Source organism: Dinoponera quadriceps, unplaced genomic scaffold (assembly GCF_001313825.1).
Source record: "Dinoponera quadriceps isolate SergipeBrazil2010 unplaced genomic scaffold, ASM131382v1 scaffold37, whole genome shotgun sequence".
NCBI lineage: Eukaryota > Metazoa > Arthropoda > Insecta > Hymenoptera > Formicidae > Dinoponera > Dinoponera quadriceps.
The window spans coordinates 1,309,151-1,326,436 of NW_014554446.1; the positions used below are offsets into that span (position 1 = coordinate 1,309,151).

At 49.3% G+C, this 17,286-nt stretch overlaps 1 protein-coding gene across 2 annotated transcripts in view; it reads right to left on the bottom strand.

The window, feature by feature from the left end:
• Positions 1–17,286, bottom strand: part of LOC106750209 (nephrin-like) — a 207,696-nt gene that overhangs the window by 153,287 nt on the left and 37,123 nt on the right. For both annotated transcript variants that reach the window (XM_014630391.1, XM_014630381.1), the window contains exon 4: positions 583–788. In XM_014630391.1, the coding sequence (XP_014485877.1) occupies positions 583–788 (206 nt within the window). The remainder of the gene's footprint in view (positions 1–582; positions 789–17,286) is intronic.

Here is a 17,286-nt window from a genome sequence, read left to right on the forward strand (position 1 = left end):
GGGGGGGGGGGGGGGAGGGAATAATCGTAGCTCGCGCAGAAAGGATAGTTCGGGCGCAATTTCGTCGGAGTTTAACGAGCCTTGAGTTAGTTCCGTATACGAAAAGTCTAAGTTTCGCCGCGGAAACGAAAACAGCCAGGTCGATTTCCCGAGACGCTGCGAAGCTATCGGGGGAACTCGCACACTTTCCGTCCATTGTATAATCCATAACGGCAATTATAAGCGAGTTGTTTCGCGAGCGGAGTTACAAACTGCGACTGCGTTTCGGCGCACTTTGGATATCTACGATCGGATTACAAGTTAAAGGCAGGTAAAAGATAGGTACGTGAGGATAGGACCGAGTTTTGCGGCGTAAAAACGTGAGAAATATGCAGGGAAGATACTGACAAGGAGCGATCCTCGGATGTAACAGCTAGCGACCATCGGTATCGATTGGAACGCGCGAACGGAGTGAAAAATACGCGTGTCCCGCTTGACACGACGATAAATGGAATATGCCGCCTTCGGTGTAGCGACGTTTATACGCGCGACGTGATATACGTTGTAGAGGCGAAGCGACGATTAAAGGCGACGTTTACTTACCGATAACGGTGAGGTTAACTTTGAAGTTTCTCGTCGGCGAGTTCCGAAAGTCGACCCTGCACCTGTAAACCCCCTCGTCACTCTCCCGAAGATCCGAAACTGTCAACTGCGCCGGCGGGTTCGGCCGAAAGGTCGCCCGTTGGCCCCAAAAATGCGAAGCGCTCCACAATTTCGCCTTGCCGAACTGCCGGCTCCTCGCGTCGTAACTGCAACGCACGATGACGAAAATCGTCGATTAAGAAAAAGGAAAGATTCTTTGGACTTTTATTTGAAATATCTTACCGCTGAAAAATAGAATAAGATTCAAGTACCGACAGTCGGGCATGTTCCTATATTTGAACACTTATGGCAACTTATTAATCCCAAATTTCTCAATTTCTATTTTACTCCTTAATGGTCGATAATTAGACCATTAAATATCGTATATCCTTACGAAGCAATCTTGGCCGTGCGTTGGCAAATGTCCGCTAAATGGGACGTTTATCTTACACGTTCAACGAGAGGGAGGAGGACACGAGCCTCTCCCGCTAATAGAGCGAAGAATTACGAAGAATCGCGAGATTCATACCGGTGATTTAATGTAGCCGGCGGCTCCACAAGAGACCCCCGAAATAAGTTCTTATCTCGCAGCACTCTTTATCGCGCCCCGTTACTCGTTCGCAATCAGAGGAGAAGTCTGCTCGCGACTGATATACTTCGTCCGGCCGGCGCAGACGCCGGGCTTCGCGAAGTGTCCTCGGGCCGTGCATACAAATCACGGGATTACCGCGAGAAATATAACCCACCGCGCCGCCGCCGAGTTAAATACCGCAGTTTCGCGCGTCACAAATAGCGACACGGCGGCGAGGAGTCTCGCCGTAGCTCGCGACGCCGTCCGGCGCACGATATTCGCATTTGTCAGCCCGAAGAAAACTTTCCGCGGGACAGAGCTATTTGAAAATCTCCCCCCATGCCGAATACAGGGCGTAAGGAGGTACGGAGGACAGAGGGCGGTCGGGCCGGGCTAAATAATGCGGGTTAAGTCGGCCGGGGATGAAAGTAAGCGGAGGAACGAATGGCCGACGACCAAAGTACGACGCACAATACACCCCGCGGTGCTCTTATCTCACTTCGGCCAATTTTTCACCGAACTTTCGCAATTCGTCATAGTCGAGCAGTCCGAGAGAGAGAGAGAGAGATAGAAAGAAGAGATGGGGCCCCGGAGCTCGAGACCCAATACAGACCGAGAAGTGCACTCGACCGAGAGAGTCAGATAACCTCTTACTTCCCAGGTCGGATCTTTCCGTATAAGGTCTCGCTAAAAAAAGAGCCGCGGCCGGCTATATCGCCCCCTTTCGTTCGTTCGTCCGTCGCGCTACTACCCATCGAGTTGGCCCAGCGAGTGTACAGACGCGATGACGATAAGCCGACTTACCCTGACCGATTGTATCCGTGTCCCGGGAACCACCAGGAACCATTATTATTATCACGTTCGCTTTATTATGAAAGAAATCGTGCATAAATGCAATCTCGGAACGAGCGTCAGATTGCGCGGCAATCATACGCTGTTATCGCGCGAGCGCGTCCGTCCGACCTCACCCGTGATGCTCTCTATCTCCATTACTGAAAGATCAACCGGCATGACGCAGGTGCATCTCGCCGTCTGCGCCGTCAATTATCGGCCGCACGCTCAAACGAGTTCGTAAGTCTAATCGAGCGACGGGGTTACGGCGAAGTTGTGCGCGATAAGACGGCGATCGCGCTCGCCCAAGTTTCGGCGTGTTCTCCTCTTCGCCGGGCCTCGACCCTCGCCTTCGCCGGCACCGAGACAAATTCGATCGGTTCTTAATGAGCGCGACGAGTCGCGCCGAGCGACCGAGACGCGGATTTCACGCGTCAAGCCGCGCGCTCACGGCTCCTTGCTTCTTGCAAGCGCAGCGCGCGCCGCCAGGCAGCCGTGATTTACGCGGTCTACGTGAAATTAAAGGGTCCGCGAACACACGTCGGGAGTAAAAAGGTCTAATTGCGACGGACGACTGCTCCCGAGGCCGGGAGCGAGTAAATCCTTCGCCGGGGAAATTTTATTCGGCGAGGCACGGCCGTGTTGTGTCGCGCGGATAATTAAGCGTGAAGGAGAGCGCCGTCGTCGCCACCGGAACGACGTTGAAACGAGTGCGCCGCCACCCGTGTACAGCTGTATCGAATCATTCCGCTCTGAATAGGACGCGCGTTTCGTCTCGTTTCTTACGTTAATCGCGCGATTTCGGCGTATCGCCGTTTTTCTCAAACCCCGTGAAAACGCGAAGCAACGAAGTGCGAACGCGCGCGCTCTATGTGTGTGTGTGTGTTTGTGTGTGTGGGTCGAGAGTTTGGAGATAAAATCGCGGACTCGATGCATTTGCGGAACGCGCGTCACGGAAATAATAACGAAGTGCAAAGAGAAATATAATATTTGACGAAAATGAAATCCATTTTAATGACAGATTTATTATCGCGTGAAGTGAGGGGTTAGAAAAAATTCACGTAAATTGCGCAAATTTATATGCAAATTGCAGATGAATTGCGAGGAAGAGATATGTGTATGATACATGTGTACTCATCTCTCTCTCTCTCTCTCTCTCTCTCTCTCTCTCTCTCTCTCTCTCTCTTGACATGGATAATATAAATGAAATCGTCGGGAGCATTACGCCGCTTATATTTAACGCGACGCGATACAAAAATAATGATAATTGCAATAGTCGGAATTTTGTCGCGCATTTCACATTGTCATGCGCGCGCGTTTTTCGGATGATAATCCCCCGCGAAAATTTTAATTAACACTGGGTGGCTATCCGTTATTGCCGTCAAAAACAGCAAGTGGCGAGCGATAAAGCATGTCACGATCGCATAAACCCCGTCACGCGTTTTGACTGCGAGAATTTTTCCACGACATGTTCCACGTCCAGATCGTTGAAAATGCATTATTAATTCCGGTGCGAGGACATCCATTGCGTTTTGATAGAGCTTTTATCTATGCAGTTGTACGGGGGTTTTTTTTTTCATTTTTATTTTATTATATTTTATTTCACGAGGCGCAAGAGATCGATTATATTTTCGGAAACGAAAATATGTAAACGTTGATCATTCCAAAAACTGGCCGTAATACTAAATATTTGATTTTTATTTTAATATCTACAACACGACAGACGGTCGCGATTTTTTTATATCAATATTTATAATAAAAATTCTAAAATTAACATTTCCCCCTCTGGCTGTTCTGTGCGGAATTTTTTTTACGGTTAACTGCAAAAGCTATGTGAAATTTTCAGCTGACGCTTGGTTACTCTTCCGGAATCCGAGGCATCACTTCGATCTCGACAAGGAGGATTATTCAGACTTTGCTCTTCCACTGCGTGTTAGTGTATATATATATATATATATATATATATATTTCGTAATTAATAACATTCGTCTTTCGCTTTAATACCGTTAATGAGTCCGGCTCGTCATGATCGTCCGGCGAGATTAGATAGCGAAATTTCAAATCGTGAATGAAGGAACAGTGGAATGCAGCCGACGGTATCAACATAGAGCGCGGAACAGACAGGCCGCCGCTTCGAGATAGAAGCGAAGGACGGACCTAGAAAATGGCACAAAAGGTGGCGGGCGACCTCTAAACAAATTAAAATAATTGCCAGGTCCCGTGCGGAAACTGTCCCGGCGCCATCGGTCTCGGGGAAGGTTTCCCCCATGAATACGACAGCGTCGGCGAAACGAATGTTCCGCGGAGAGGAATCAGGAGGGCGAAGGGGTGACGAGGAGAAAAAGGGGAGGGAATGAGGCGGGACGGGGAGAGGAAAAGGGAGTCGTAAGGGGGACTTAACCACTCTCGGGACTCTTAAAAGGAGCTTAACTTCGCGCATAAAATTAAGGCATTGTAATTGCAGACGGTGTCGCCGCGCTGCGCGTTTCTCCCCCTTTTTCTGCCTCCGGGTCGGTCCGTCCGTCCTTTCCGCTAACCCACCGTTGACCCTCTTTCGCAGCGGCCTGGCCCTTCGAGCCGATCCCGATACCAATCTCGCTCGTCCCCTTTCACTCGAAGGTGGAATATAATTTGCCGCGGCTAACTTCGTTCCGTCGTGCCTGTTGGCGCGACGACGGTAATAAAATGACTTTTAATCGGGGAAAGAGCGGGGGGGAGGGCGTACGCGTGCCCGGACGGCGCGAATTTCCCCGTCGGAATTCGCAGGGGACGGCTGAAAAGGCAGTAGTACAGACAGCATATCCTTCCTCCCCGAGGAAGAAGCGAGCACACCGCGAGAACTTCGCGGTGCATTTCGCTTCCTGTCTCCGCTCGATTTTTTCGTTCCTTATTAACGGAAGTTTCGGAAGAACACGTTTCGCGTCTCGTTTATCATCTTCGTAACTGGATTCTGGCTGTGTTCCGCGCTGATGTAAACTGAAATAAATACGATATCCACGCGGCTGCGAGAAGACGCTTGTCACAGGCCGGATGTAATTATTCCACGTTTTCCCGTGAGGTACGCGCAAAATTCCTAATCTTTCGCTGAATTAGAGGATGATATTTCTTTGGCGAAAACTTAATTGGATCGCCAACTTTTTTGCGCGGCTTCGCAACTTCCGCGAATTAAATAGCCCCGTAAACGAGCCTCGCGCGTTAAATTCTGCTGAAGTAAAAAGCAGCCTCGAGTTAAAATAAAATTCTATCGCGCGCGCTCGTTTAGCGTCGAAGCCTCTTTAATTTCCAGCGTTAAGCCACCCTCTCCCCTTCGCGGAGATCCTCCGGAATGTGGAATTTGCGAGTATAAATCGCTCTGCGAAACATGACCGGGGAAATGATTTCGCCCGTGATTTGCGCCGTGTATAATAACTCGACGCTCGCTGTTCTGCTCGCCGGCGGATAAATAAGAACGCAGCGGATTGACGCACCGCAAAACGATACGCCGTGCGATGTTGTCGATGTGAAACCCGACGGTCGTTTCCGCTGCGGCGCAGCGAAGAGAGAGAGAGAGAGAGAGAGAAAGAGAGCTCGAAGCCCGTATTTTCATCCGGCAAAAATGTAATTTTCCCTGGGACAATTCCGATACTGCGTCGCTCCATGTTAGCCGCGGGAGTCTTCTGTTCCGAACGACGAATGATAAAATGATTTTTAATCGCGACGAATGCGCGGCAACGCGACGGAGTCGAGCGTTCCCGCCGTCCGCGGGGCTTCTCCTCTCACGCAGATTACGTCGCGCGGCATTAAATAAATCCCCCGATAAATCCGCGATAAAATACGTACCGAGCAGTCCCCCAGCGAGCACGACGGAGACTATTTAAGTCGCTCGATAACGATAACGCGGCGGCGTTTTATCGTTACCCAGAGACGAACTGTTAAAAGCCGCCGAGGAAATCTTCGCAGTCGCTCATTAGAGCGCGCGTACTCTTTGAGTTCCTCCGAGTGACTTTTCCACTTGAAAAACAAAGTGACAGCCGAGTCGCTCGAATTCGAGTGACCTTTCGCTCGGAGAAAATAAATTCTTCCCGGAACTCGGACATTTTCATTCTTACGCTTTGCCGCCGATTAGTGTACTCCATCGTCATGGGGACCAAAATTCGCTCCAATCGACTGAAACTGACGTTTACTCGCAACTACGGCATAAGAACCCATTTCGCGTTTTTCTCCCTATCGCTTGGACTTCCCTTTGTTTCAAGCGAGACTGCGCTCCGTGAAATTTCGAAAGTACGCACGAGGGAAAATTCGCGAATGTACAGATGTTGCAGATAGTGCATTAAAATCGACGCGTCCTTCAATTCCGTCACGACTTAGTCGGGCGTATTTTGACAATCGACTTTGCGCTACATCGTCCTTCGGTCGCCGCGCTCGCTCAAAAGAAGATCAATTCGCCGCGAAAGAGCAAGCCCTCCCACGCTCCTAGCGTTTCCGTCCACCCTCCGGGGACTTGCTACGTACATCGACTGTGATTGTTCGCGTCCAGTTTCAAAGCTCGCTTTGCCGGCCCCCGCTGATAGTTCCACGGCGTACCTAACGACTCTGTTCGAGCATTTTCGCGCGCCACTCTCCGCGCGGTTCTCCATATCCGTTGATTTTGATCCGCTCGGGACGAGCGAGCGAGCGGTCGTCGACCGTAAAGAGAAGGGTGGAGGCCCGGATGCACCTCTAGCCCCTTCTCGTCCCGCCGTATTTCTGCCGTCACCCTCGCTGCCGGCCTCGCCGGGCGAGCCCCATCGTAGTCGACCTATCGCCACCGTTATCCCTCTGTTCAAATATCACCGTGAAACCGCGTCATTATTCTTCCAAATGGGATTCATGCCGCGGCATAATGGGACAGAGATATCAGTCCGATCGACGAATATAATATCCGATTACATAGCCGCAAGCGTCGCCGTTCACGGCGTACGCGCTTCCGGGTATCATCACAGTCCGTGCATTAAATCGCAACGCGGTATCGGGTACGCGTCGCGAAACGAACGAACGAGCGGAGCGACCGATACTCGAACAGAAAATCGAGAATCGCGCGATCCGTACGAGCGAGTAGCCGAGAGCTCTCGATGGCCCTTCGGATCGCGGGAAAAGCTCGCTCGAAAGCCAGCCGGGAACGATCGATTGGCGTCAAGGCCAAAAGGGCGGAGTCCTTTCCATTCCGCGTTCTACGCGGCCGGCTTGACGACCTGCTGCCGGTATTCCGCGACTTCCACCAATAAGTATTCGACGCGCGCAAATCGATGTTTGCCCCCTCGTAAAAGCGACGTTTAATAAAGTTTGCGGAAAATCGGGACTGTCGGCAGGCGATGGGCGAGCCGGCAGCACACCGGCAGCCTTATTCTGGAAACACGCTCGGCGTTAAATGCGGCCGCGGCGGATTGCCTACCCGTTCGGTTTCTCTCATATGAACGTCACGTAGAACGTTTGTTGTTTCAGCTTGAGAAGCAGAAGGCCATATTTAGCGTTCGCCGTGCGCTCCGAATACAGCCCCGGTCGAAGCAAGCGACGCGTGCCTCCCAGGAAGAATCGGTTCTGAATTAATCGGACGAGGGCTAGGCTTGCCGATGTTGTCGAAAAGTATTCGTATTATTTTCACAACCGAAGTAAAAGAAGCGAACGACGCGCACGCACATACACAGACATATATTGCGGTGGGTAATGATAAGGCCGATCGAATAACGTACTGATATCAATACATATCAATTCCCAAGCATCGTATTGCGTTATCAAACTGGTATCGAAATAAGTTGTCATTGGTATTAGTACGAAAAATTTGTTGACATTTCACGTATCGATTCAATAGAATTATTAGGTAGTCATAGACATCAACGGGACAGTATATTGTTACATCTTTTGTTATACCTTTATATAGTCGATGTCAATCGTACGCTAGTCTTCTAACCTTGATGAGAATATTGTAATAAAAATTAATATAAAAATGCCGAAAAGATCGTGGATCCATTACTATAAGTGCAATTTTATCATTTAATCATTTTTCATTGTTATTATATATATATATATATATATATATTTATTTATTTATTATTTCTGTATTAATTTTACCTCTGATAAATTGTGAATTATAATTAAACAGGTATTAAATTTAATATATAATTGATATGTGTTGATACGACAGTCGCATGTTTCAATATATCTCAAATTGTCCGTGAACATATCTCAGGGAACGAATTGATACGAAATATATAAATTTGAGACATAAATATATCGATAGTATAAAAACCGGTCTCAGTTCCAGCATTGCAATCGCCGTGGGGACACCCGCAATTGCTGGGGCGAGCTGAAAAGCCTTCGTTCACGCTGGTATTTACGAACCGCGGCGTTCACAATGCCGCGAAACAGCAAACACCATCAACGTCGATTTAATTTCCTTCCGCGGCGGGCGGGCGGACGCGATATGGAAGAATCCGCGAGCGCAACGAACAAAAGGGGATGATGGCGGTAGGATGAGCTGGCGGAAGAAGCGACGCCAGGAGGGGGAGGATTGCTGGTGACAAAAGAGGGTGCCGCCGTTGCGAGACGGGGGCCGATGATCGGAAGGAGAGCTTCACAATGCACTCGTTCGAGGCAATCCCGGAAGACGGATGATCGCCCTGTATCGAGACTACCGCGAACGGGGTTTCCTTCAGCCGCGCTGTTCTTGCTTAGGAGATTCGTCGGATCAGTCGACAGTCACGGTCGACCAGCTCCGTACGTCCGATCGCGCGCATTCACAGGCAGACATCGTTGAAATTCACGTCGGATCACGAACGGCGAAGAGAAGAGTCACCCTGTTAAGGTCGTCGTCGTCGTCGCCGCTGCGAATGGCCGTGCAACGACCTGACGCGCGAACATCGGGCGAGCAGAATTGATTTCTCCGGAAGAAAACACACGATCATGCCTGATGAGCGCGGGACAAGACGTTTCTGTTGCCGCGGCATATCACGAGGGCTTCAGCGATGATCGATATTTTTCGTTTCCTCATCACTCGAATTAATTCGGGGTGGAACAACCACTCGTGAATATATTATTTTGCCAGACGATTGTTTACTCTAGAGAGGTAAGATATGTTTATTTACATGGGAAGCGCGAAGGATGTTACGAAGAATGTTACGGTAGTCGAAGTAGGATTTCGCGCATGCGCCCGACCCTTCAAACAATTGAAGTTATGTAACGAGTTATGTAAATTATCATGAAAATACCTCGAGTTTCCTCGAATGCCGTCTGTATTTTCCTCAGGAGCAAGCAAGCAAAATCAAGAGAGACCGATTCTGCTCGCGAGAAGAGGCGACATTTGAAGAAACCTGAGAATCCCTTTTATTAAGAAATAGTTATTATGTAATTGAAGACACAAGGGAGAGACGGCCGTAGCGACTGTCGAGATAGATCGAACGTAACGGCGAATCGCAGAGAGACGCGCCGCGACGCAAAGAAATATCCGCGCGCCACGATTGGCTGAGTTAGCAGGCGGGTGCAGAAATTGTACGCGCGACGATGATGTTCGACGAGCGCGGAACATAATTCTATCGTGTCAGGGAATGCTGAATGGATGTTCGAATCGAATTCCAAGCAAGATTGCGGCCGGCAGCGCCAGACAATTGGCGGGTCTATTTACGACGCTGGCCCGGGAACGCACGAATGGGAGCCAGAATTATTGTATTAAGGTGGAAGATGGCAACCAGAATGTATGACGCGCATCACCGTCCTCCCTCATAAGCAGCTAACGGGGCGGCGAAGCTGGGGCAGAGACGCGAAAGCGGCGAATGCAGCACAGCTCGCGCGAGTCCGTTCCTTCCTCCCTTTCAATGATTTCCACCACTTCGTTCGCGTATTTACTCTCAGAGCAACCGTGAAGAAGGAATCGCAATATCTTCGTCTCGAAACATTCAACTTTTTCGAATTTTCCTCATTAGCCACGCTCATTTACGTTTCGTGCTGGAGGCGAAGCAAGCGTTCGAGTTACTGTCTGAGCGAGAGAGAACGTACGAATGCGGTCTCGGAAGGGAAGGATCCTGTGCGCTGTTATTCCAAATCACAGTGCTTCTCAGGCCGCGACGAGAGTCCTCGCTCTCGAAAAAATCTCGAGTTTCATTCAACTCGTAAACTGAAAACCCCGGTAACACCTGGCGGCTAATCTAAGGAGATTACACATCCCGCAGGGCATTTACCACGTTCTCGCGTTTCGTTTAATTGGCGGGCTCGCTTGGTAGCCAGCTAGCTAGATAACGCTCAGCCGAGGCAGCTAAGGTTGACTAAGCCAGTCGAGCTGCATTCGGCGACGGCAGATTTAACGGGGAGATCCCGCGATCTCGTCTGCGGCGTTTACTTCAGAAATTAATCGCACTTATCGAGAGCGAACCGAGTCATTAAACGTTTTTCTTCGAGGAGAACAAGCGCGGGTAGGGAGGGGGGGAAAAATGGGAAGCTCGGTAAATTAATCAGAATGTAGATCGCCAGCTTTGCTCGCTGGAGCATCCCGTGAGTTTCATGAATAATACGCACCTAATAGCCACGGCTTTTCGTTAGTCGCCAGTCTTTGTGGTGCGGAATGTAACACCGAGTCACGTAAATAGGAAGGGATGCTTTATTATCGTCTAGAAGTGCTCTCCTCTCGTAAGACTACTACAATAGCGTAATTTATATGTAAATGTAATTAAACTGACACGTCGCGAGTCTGCGGAGGACGTTCATTGATAAGGGAACGTTCGCGGCTTGTATTTCTCTTTCTCTCCCTCCCTCGATCTCTTTCTCCCGTTCCGCACAAACAATGTTGCACTTTCCTCTTTGTTTTTCGTGTTATATTTGATAAAAAATAAATCTTTACAAATAATTCAATCTTTCGTTTCCCAAGCGCTTCTAATCACGAGCGCGCGCTTTCCTCTCGTTTGCATTCTTTGTCGTTAACGACAAGCTGGTATAATTTGATCGTTATGTCGACGAAAGATTTTCCCCTACGCCCTGGTACATCGGTCGAGAGAGATTTTATGCTATCACACAAATTTCAGCTAAAGTCGTACGAGTGTTGAAATGAATCTCTCTCCAACTCCCTGTTTCCCTCTCTCTCTCTCTCTCTCTCTTCTTCTTCTCTTTGCAAGGCAACGTCAAATTAATGAGTTACCGAGAGGCGAGTTTCTGCTTCGCGGAACACAAGGGGGCAGAGTGTATAGGAACGAGAGATGGAAGAGAGAGAGAAAGAAAGAGAGCGGGGATACGAGTGCGCAAGTTAGTGCGTAGGAGAATAGTGCGCGACGGTACTCGCTAATTAATTACCTGCAAACTATATGTGACCCGCAGTAGAAAAATTCATATCTCCGTGCGAGCTACGCGCTCGCGTTTATATCCGAGGGGAGAAATTTATCGCAAGAAGCAACGTTGAATCCACAGAGGCGTTCAGTCGCCATGGCAACACTGCTTTTGCCATCCGGACCTTGATTTATGACACGCATCGTGGTGTTAATTATTATAGCATGAAAAACGCAAAGTGGTAATTTGGGAGTAGTGTTTCCCCGTGAACAAAACAAACGCTGTAAATTCATGCCGTGCATGTGTACACGTATATATGCGATGTATGTGCGCACCCGTATGAATATATAATAATTCGATAATTATTTTTACAAATGTTTAATCTTACCGAGAATGCAACGTTTCGAAACTTCAGTGAGTTTCCACAAACGGTCAGTATTCTACAGGAAACCATCCGTCATCGTTTATTACGAATTGTTGAAGAAACGCGAATTGTCCGTCTGTACAGAATTACACGAGAAAACTCGGTATTAGCGATTCCTGCCGGACAAATGACATTACGAAGATTCCACGACGAGTCTGCCGACGGATTCCTTTGGTTGTCGACGAAGAACAAATATAACTTCCGAGTAACGTCTTTAATCCGATAAAAAGAACATTAAAAACATTCTTTTCTCCTTTGATCACCTGTCGTGCGCCGGCAGAGGACACACTCTCTCTCTCTCTCTCTCTCTCTCTCTTCAAGCCGCGGCACGCCGAGAGCAGAGCGTTTTTTTCAGAAAAATTAGAAATTAGGTTACTCGTAGTGGTACTCACAACAACCACGAGAGTTAAGATTTCTGCAAATAGAAGAAAGAACGACGGGAGAAGTTGCGAAAGCAGAAAGGGAGAAGAAAAATAGTGGAAGAGAGAACGGAGAGTCGCCAGGTGGAGAAAGATCGTTTCAAAGGGAAGTCGGAGGAAAGTGGCGCTCGTTTATTGTCAGGAAAAACAGCGGGCCTCTTTTTCCTTCCAAAAACATGATCCGGGGTTATAGCGAGGAATTGCGATCGCTATCAGGGACACCGGCGATGATGACTCCGGGGAAATCAAAATAGGGGACGATGTGAAGAGAGAGAGAGAGAGAGAGAGAGAGCGAGTTCAAGGGTGACAGAGGCGGCGCGCGATCGTTCTGCGTTACGCGAGAAATGGCCGTCATTCGGTGACAGCGCGCGCGATGAAAACAAACCAACTCTCGTTCCAGGAGAAACGTATCAAATTTTACTGTCGCCCGGTCTTAACGTTTCGAGAGCAACCGTCGTGGTAGATGCGACCGAGAATCCAGGCTTGTATCGCGAGAAGATACGCCTCGTGAACGTCGCGCAGAGTGTAAGTCGAAACGACACTGAACGACGACGGACGCGAATCGATCGATGCCGCCGATATCGATGAGCAATCGGTCTTACTTTTACGCGTTACGATCTCGTTATTAACCTATCCCTCGTTCGCTCGATGTTACACTGAGCCGTTCTTCAAATTCGATTAGCCCTAACTTTGTAACCGAGCTCGGGAGTCGTGTTCGCGTAACATTATAATTAATTCGGGACTAAGTCGAGATCTCAAAACCCGTAGTTACTGGATAGAGAGGATCGCGTCGTATTGGTCCATGGTAATGACAGCATTTGAAACTCGGTGGAACAAACAGACTGCAAAAAAAAAAGCAGTGAGAGAGAGAGAGAGAGAGAGAAAGCGGCTCTTTTGTGTCGTGTATCCAAGAGCCATCAGCGTCCGATAAAACGCGTGACTTTTGCTTTCAAACTGGGCCGATCCGTGGACGTTTTCGTGTTTCACGTGAAATATCGCGTGCAAACCGCTACTGTGTGTACACACACACACACACACACACGTACACGCGCAAGCGTTGCTGTTGCTGCTCTCGTGTAAAACTCTGTTGTACTATTTTTCCCGTCATCTCATCGCGGTTAAAATGCCGGTGGTGAAACCGGGTATAAACACGTTTGAATTCTTGCCAGCTGTTCATTGGTGTGGCGTGTGCGTTAAAATATATCGCGGACGGCCGAGATGCGCTCTGTCAGATTGCACACGAGCGCGGGCATTATGCGAGAGCGAAAGAATCGATTTGACGTTCGTCCAGGTTGACAGGCGCTTCCGTAATGCGCGTCAGGCTGGTTGCGTTTAACGTTTATCGACGGGAAATGTGGCGAAAAAGTTGACGGTGCAGCGTGAGCGCGAGCGAGCGGCGACTCTTTTTCTACCGCTGTCGATGCATCCGAAACGTCAATTGCTTTTCCCGAAGAATCGCTGACGCATCGTCGTCGTCGTCGTGATCGGTTCGCGCCGTTCACGCACCGAAAGAATCTACAGAGGCTAACTGTGTGTTTTACCCGTTACAATCGTCCGTTCTCTGACCGGAATAATATTGCGGGGAAATTTGTATACGTCCTTTCGCATTTCTCGATCCTCGAGCGTGAATTTTTTTACTCGAGTCGTCGTATTCGATTCGAACGCGAGGACCGTTCCACAAGTTTCCACAGATCGATTAACGAGTTTGCGAATAATGGACGCAAAACAGCAATTTCAATTTTAACGCGGCTGTGAACCCGAGAGAAGAAGAGAAAGAGAGAGAGAGAGGGAGAGTAGTGCACAGCAGCGGGTTAGCGCGCAACGAAAGACCGGTAGCGCGAGCCGTTCCGCGGGCGCGCGCAAATAGGTCGCTACATCATTTGCGGTAGGGACCGGGAATTAATTTCGTACTAAGCGGCCGGGGGGTTATGATATCGCAAATTGCAAATACTTGATACGATCGTCGCTCGTGAGCCGGGCTGCCGTGTGATTTATCGAACGAGTTGCGTCGAACGGCCGGGCGCACGTTCGCCCGGCGTATAGTATCGACGGCTACCGCGGGATTGACATCATTTATTAGACGTAGGAAACGCGAGCGTGCTCGCTCGCAGCCGATGGAAACCGCAACGGTATCGCGTCCGCGGCCTGTAAACGAGGTCGTCGACCGGCGATCGGTCGTCGCCGGATAGTATCCGTCCGGTAGTTACGGTGAATCATCAGCGAGCGATTCCGATGTTCCTACGGGCGCGGCTCTCAGTTATCGCTCGAACCTCTGCCGTTCGGCAGTGATCGCGAGCCGCGTGCGGTCGGCACCGCAATAATGACTGAATGCCTGGGAGGGGGCCGCCCGCGGGACTTTAAATGACGTGGCTGCACCCATTACGCCGTCTTTGTGGCAATTTCGGCTATCGGATTCGTACAACGAAACTGTCATCGGCGGCAGCTCGCCACCGCCGATCGCTTTGTTAGGTCTATCGATTTCTCCATTGATACGGTTCACGGCCTTCCCATCGCCTACGTTCCCTTCGCACCGAATTAGCCCGCCTGGATCCGACACGCTGCCCCGAAAATCCCATTTCTCGCCTAATATGCGCTCCGTATTGCTTTAGATCCATCGAATCGGCCGATCCGCTTTTCGTCCCGTACTACGCTGTTTTGATGCGCAGCGTGCAATCAATTTACAGTTACTTAAGTTTTGCGGCTGCAGAAAGCTTGTACGATTACGCTTTAGCCGTATCTATTCGTATTTCAGTTATAGTAAAATCTATGCGTAGTGGAGCTCGCGCCGAGCTCTCGATGCGGTCGGCCCCGCAGTAGTAAACGGACATTGGAATCCGCCAGTGGTTAGAGAACGACTATGGTCGGACTGTGGATACCGGCGGCATCTTCGCTCGCTACACGCTGAGACCAATCGGCCGGCAGTCCGCGTGGAATTGGCTGCTTTCTTTAACGCGAGAGTGATCCGCTAATTAATCCAACTTTTTAGTCGGTTTTCCGTGTATTATAATAATTATTATAATTACTATCGCAACCTCGCCTCGCCTCGCCTCGCGTCGTAATTGGGTTTCCCGAACGCCGGTCTTACGTTGTTTCATTTTCAATTTCAGTAATTCACCAGCGACAGAGCGGCAGAGAGAGAGTGTGGGAGAGGCCACACAGCGTGAAACAAATATAACTTCGAAATTGCTTCTCGCGGGCAAACTAATTATCGCCGGAAAATCCTCGAAAATGACGCGTGCTCGATAAGTCCGGTGGAGAGTCGTCACAAAGCGACAGCCATTATATTTTCGTCCGCTTGAAAATGTCGCGACGTCATGTTCGGTTGACCGTCACGATTATCGCGATCGGCGCCGAGAATAATGGGACAAGTGCAGCAGTAGGGATGATGACTCCTTTGTTTCGTGCGCGATCGTGATTCTGTCCCGGTGGAGCAGCGGCGGTCGACGATAGTTATTTTAATCCGGGCGAGCGTCAATAGGGAGGATAACGACGCGTAAAAATCGCGCGTAATAACGGACGGCACGGTTTGCCCGTTCGACCGTGTCGCAAACGAGAAATCCGCCATTATGTCGCGTAACGGCACGGACAATGGTACGATAATTCCAGCCGGTGGTACGCGCATCCGGCCACGTGCGACGCGCACTCGTACATCCACAATGCGTGTACGCGCAACATGCGCGCTCGTTGATCTGTGGCTTCGTAAGTCGCGCACAATGTGGACGAGAAAGAGGGAATGAATAGCTCGGCCGATCGAGGACGTTTTCGCGTGTTCGACGCGTTGCGAATGCCCGCGACGGTCACCGGTAATCGACGCTGTGGCATTACCATCTCCCATTAATTCACGTATAGAGTATAATTAATTGCATCTGCAAAACTTACGTGTAAAGTGTTATTACATTCGTGTGTAAAGTGTGTAATTAACCCCATCTCGCGGCATTCAGGTCCAGTGGACCGAGGAACGTTTTGCGGTCTTCCACTTTTCACTTGGCATACACGGAGAAAAATATTCTGCTGGCAAATTTTTCCGGAAACATTCTTTTTCTTATAATAATAAACTTAGTTTAAATCCATATCATTCTCTTGACCTGACGTCGTAAACATTTCATTCTATATTTCCAATATCTATAATGCAAGCTTAAAAATATTAATTAAAATAAAAATTACGAAAAATTCGAGCGGTCTCACGGACCAGAGTGTGGCGAATTAAAGAGACTCGAAAAGAATTGTGGCTAGCCAGGGTTAATACAGTATAATTAATTGCACTTGAAAGATCGGCGGATACAGACTCAATGGAACAAAGGATACACCTCGGATTACATTGATTTGCTGTGATTTTGGCGATTCAATCGTCAGTTAAATTTCTGTACAATCAACGAAAATTGATGCAGCAGTCAACATATTAACCGATTCGAGGTACTGGCGACTTGGTGTCGTCAATCGTGTTTATGTAATATCAAGCGAAGTGTGCAATCCCTCGGCAGAAGTCTCATTCGAGACGAGTAAAAATTCACTCGAAGCGAACAGTGAAAACACTCGCGGAGGATCGCGAAAGTTCGAACGTTTAACTCAAACTTGGAGTAGACTCTTAATCCACACGAATGAATGTTCCAATCGATTACAGCGAATTTGTTCCGATGAGAGTGGGACACTACATCAGATTCGCTCTTCGCCTTCGAATGGGAACATTTACTCGGCAATTCCGAGTGGAGAATTCGCTTTGCGCGAGCAAAAAGTCGAATTCGAGTGACTCGTCTGCCGTTCTACTTTTCGAGTGGAATTTCACTTCAGGACATTTCGAGAGCGAGGACGAGAATGAGGGAGAGAGAAAGAGAGCGGCATGTGCTGACACTTCAGCGTGACCGGCCATTATTAAGAAAGAGGGGGAAATTGAAAAGTCTTTCGTTTATATTTGAACGACCCGTGACAATAATACGGATGCGAGCTAGGAACGGAGTAACGGTCGGCAGTAGTAATCGTGGGGCCGATTGAGACGGTTTCCACGACGCGCCACTACCGGCGCGTTGGGCCGTTAACACCTGGCGTCAGCCCCATCAGCGGCGAGAACGTCAGCGCGATCAGCACTTCCGTTCGGCGGGAAGAGCAGCCTCGAGCTGCATTCGCAGCAACACGCCGCGAAACTCGCCAAGTTTCTCTCG